Below are 1,467 nucleotides of genomic sequence, written 5' to 3'. Positions count from 1 at the left end.
CCTTTAAGTATTCACTGTCAAATTCCTGCAGCCAGTTAGTATTGTATCTATGTTTTTTTTTTATCTTGCTTCAATAAAATTTATATTTTTTAATGTTTCTGATACATACTCTGTTAAGTTGAACTTGCATGTGGTTTTTGTGGGGGAAAAGGAAAGATGGGGAAATCCAATATGACCGATCCTTAATTTATCCAATGTGTTTTCCTTTTCTCTCTTCTTTAGAAAACCCATTCACCTTACTAATCCCAGCAATGCGGACTTTACATTGGAATTCTGTAGACTGTATATGATCGGGTTTAACATGGAGATGATAGTTGTATATACTGTATTACCGACTAACTCCAGAACTTCAGAATTGGATGGTATCGCATAACCAAGTAAGCCTGTCCCATAGTAAATAGAGATGACGGTGACATGGGATGAGCAGGTGGAGAAGGCTTTTTTTTTACTTTCTTTTGATTTCATTTTGAAGATGACGGAGAAAATTTTAAAGTAAGAAACAAAAGTGCACACAAAGGGAATAAAGGCCAAGATCAACATTTCTATGCCTATTATAACAAACAACATTTGCGTTCCCGTACAGGTGGTCATCGTTAGTGCCTTAGGATGACAGAAGAACTGGTGGATGATGTTGGAGTGACAGGAGGACATGAAATATACTGAGCTGACAAGAATTAAAGAGTTTAGAAAAGCCGCTGACCAATTTCCAATAGTTATCAGGGAGCAATTTCTCTGACCTAGGATGTGATGATAATGTAAGGGGAGGCAGATAGCAACATATCGGTCATAAGCCATAATGAAGAGGAGAATTTCCTCTGCCGTCACCAAAACTGAGAAAAAGTACACATGAGCGTAACATTGTGAGAAGGAAACAAAGTGATTCCCGGACAATAAAATGTGCAATAATTTAGGAACCGTGACCGATGTATAAAATAAGTCTACAATGGATAAATTACAGATAAAGAGATACATTGGTCTATGTAACTGAACTTCCAGACATATGACTTTGATAACGGAGGAATTAACGAGTATCCCAACCAAATATATCAAGAAAAAAAAAGTATCAATGAAGGGATTATTCTTTGCATCTTCAGAAAATGGCAAAATATAAAAATATTTAAAAGAAGTCTCATTTTTCATTAGTATTTTCTTCATAAAAAAAGCACAAAATGTGTTGGAGATTTTAGACAAAATACATAGAATATCAATAAATTAGTCAAATAGAGAAAATTAAGAATGTAATACCTTTCCTAGGTGGTCAAATGGTCGTCAAAGATAATCCAACCATATAGTGACATTCCTTGAAGGATTTTTAGTTTCGCACCCAATTTGGGTTTATTTGTATTAGGTATCGGAGCATACGTTTATGTGCTACATAAACAAACTAGTGCAAATTTTTCACTGTATTTTTCAATGAAAATATATTTATGTTTTCAATAAGTCAATTTCTCTCCTATGTGTTGTCGC

The 1,467-nt window shown here is 34.4% G+C and overlaps 1 protein-coding gene across 1 annotated transcript; it reads right to left on the bottom strand.

The window, feature by feature from the left end:
• Positions 1-231: 231 nt before the first annotated feature.
• LOC141180597 (olfactory receptor 5B21-like) lies at positions 232-1,140 on the bottom strand. The gene has a single exon (XM_073660686.1). The coding sequence runs from the start codon at positions 1,138-1,140 to the stop codon at positions 232-234; it is 909 nt and encodes a 302-aa protein (XP_073516787.1).
• Positions 1,141-1,467: the final 327 nt, after the last annotated feature.

The sequence above is a fragment of the Phyllobates terribilis genome, unplaced genomic scaffold (genome assembly GCF_046119375.1).
Source record: "Phyllobates terribilis strain yellow unplaced genomic scaffold, ASM4611937v1 Scaffold_33__1_contigs__length_13283291, whole genome shotgun sequence".
NCBI lineage: Eukaryota > Metazoa > Chordata > Amphibia > Anura > Dendrobatidae > Phyllobates > Phyllobates terribilis.
This window is presented reverse-complemented; position numbering and strand designations above follow the sequence as displayed.

Coding starts and splice junctions, on each gene's coding strand:
- LOC141180597 (XM_073660686.1), bottom strand. CDS start 1,140: ATGAAAAATGAGACTTCTTTTAAATATTTTTATATTTTGCCATTTTCT.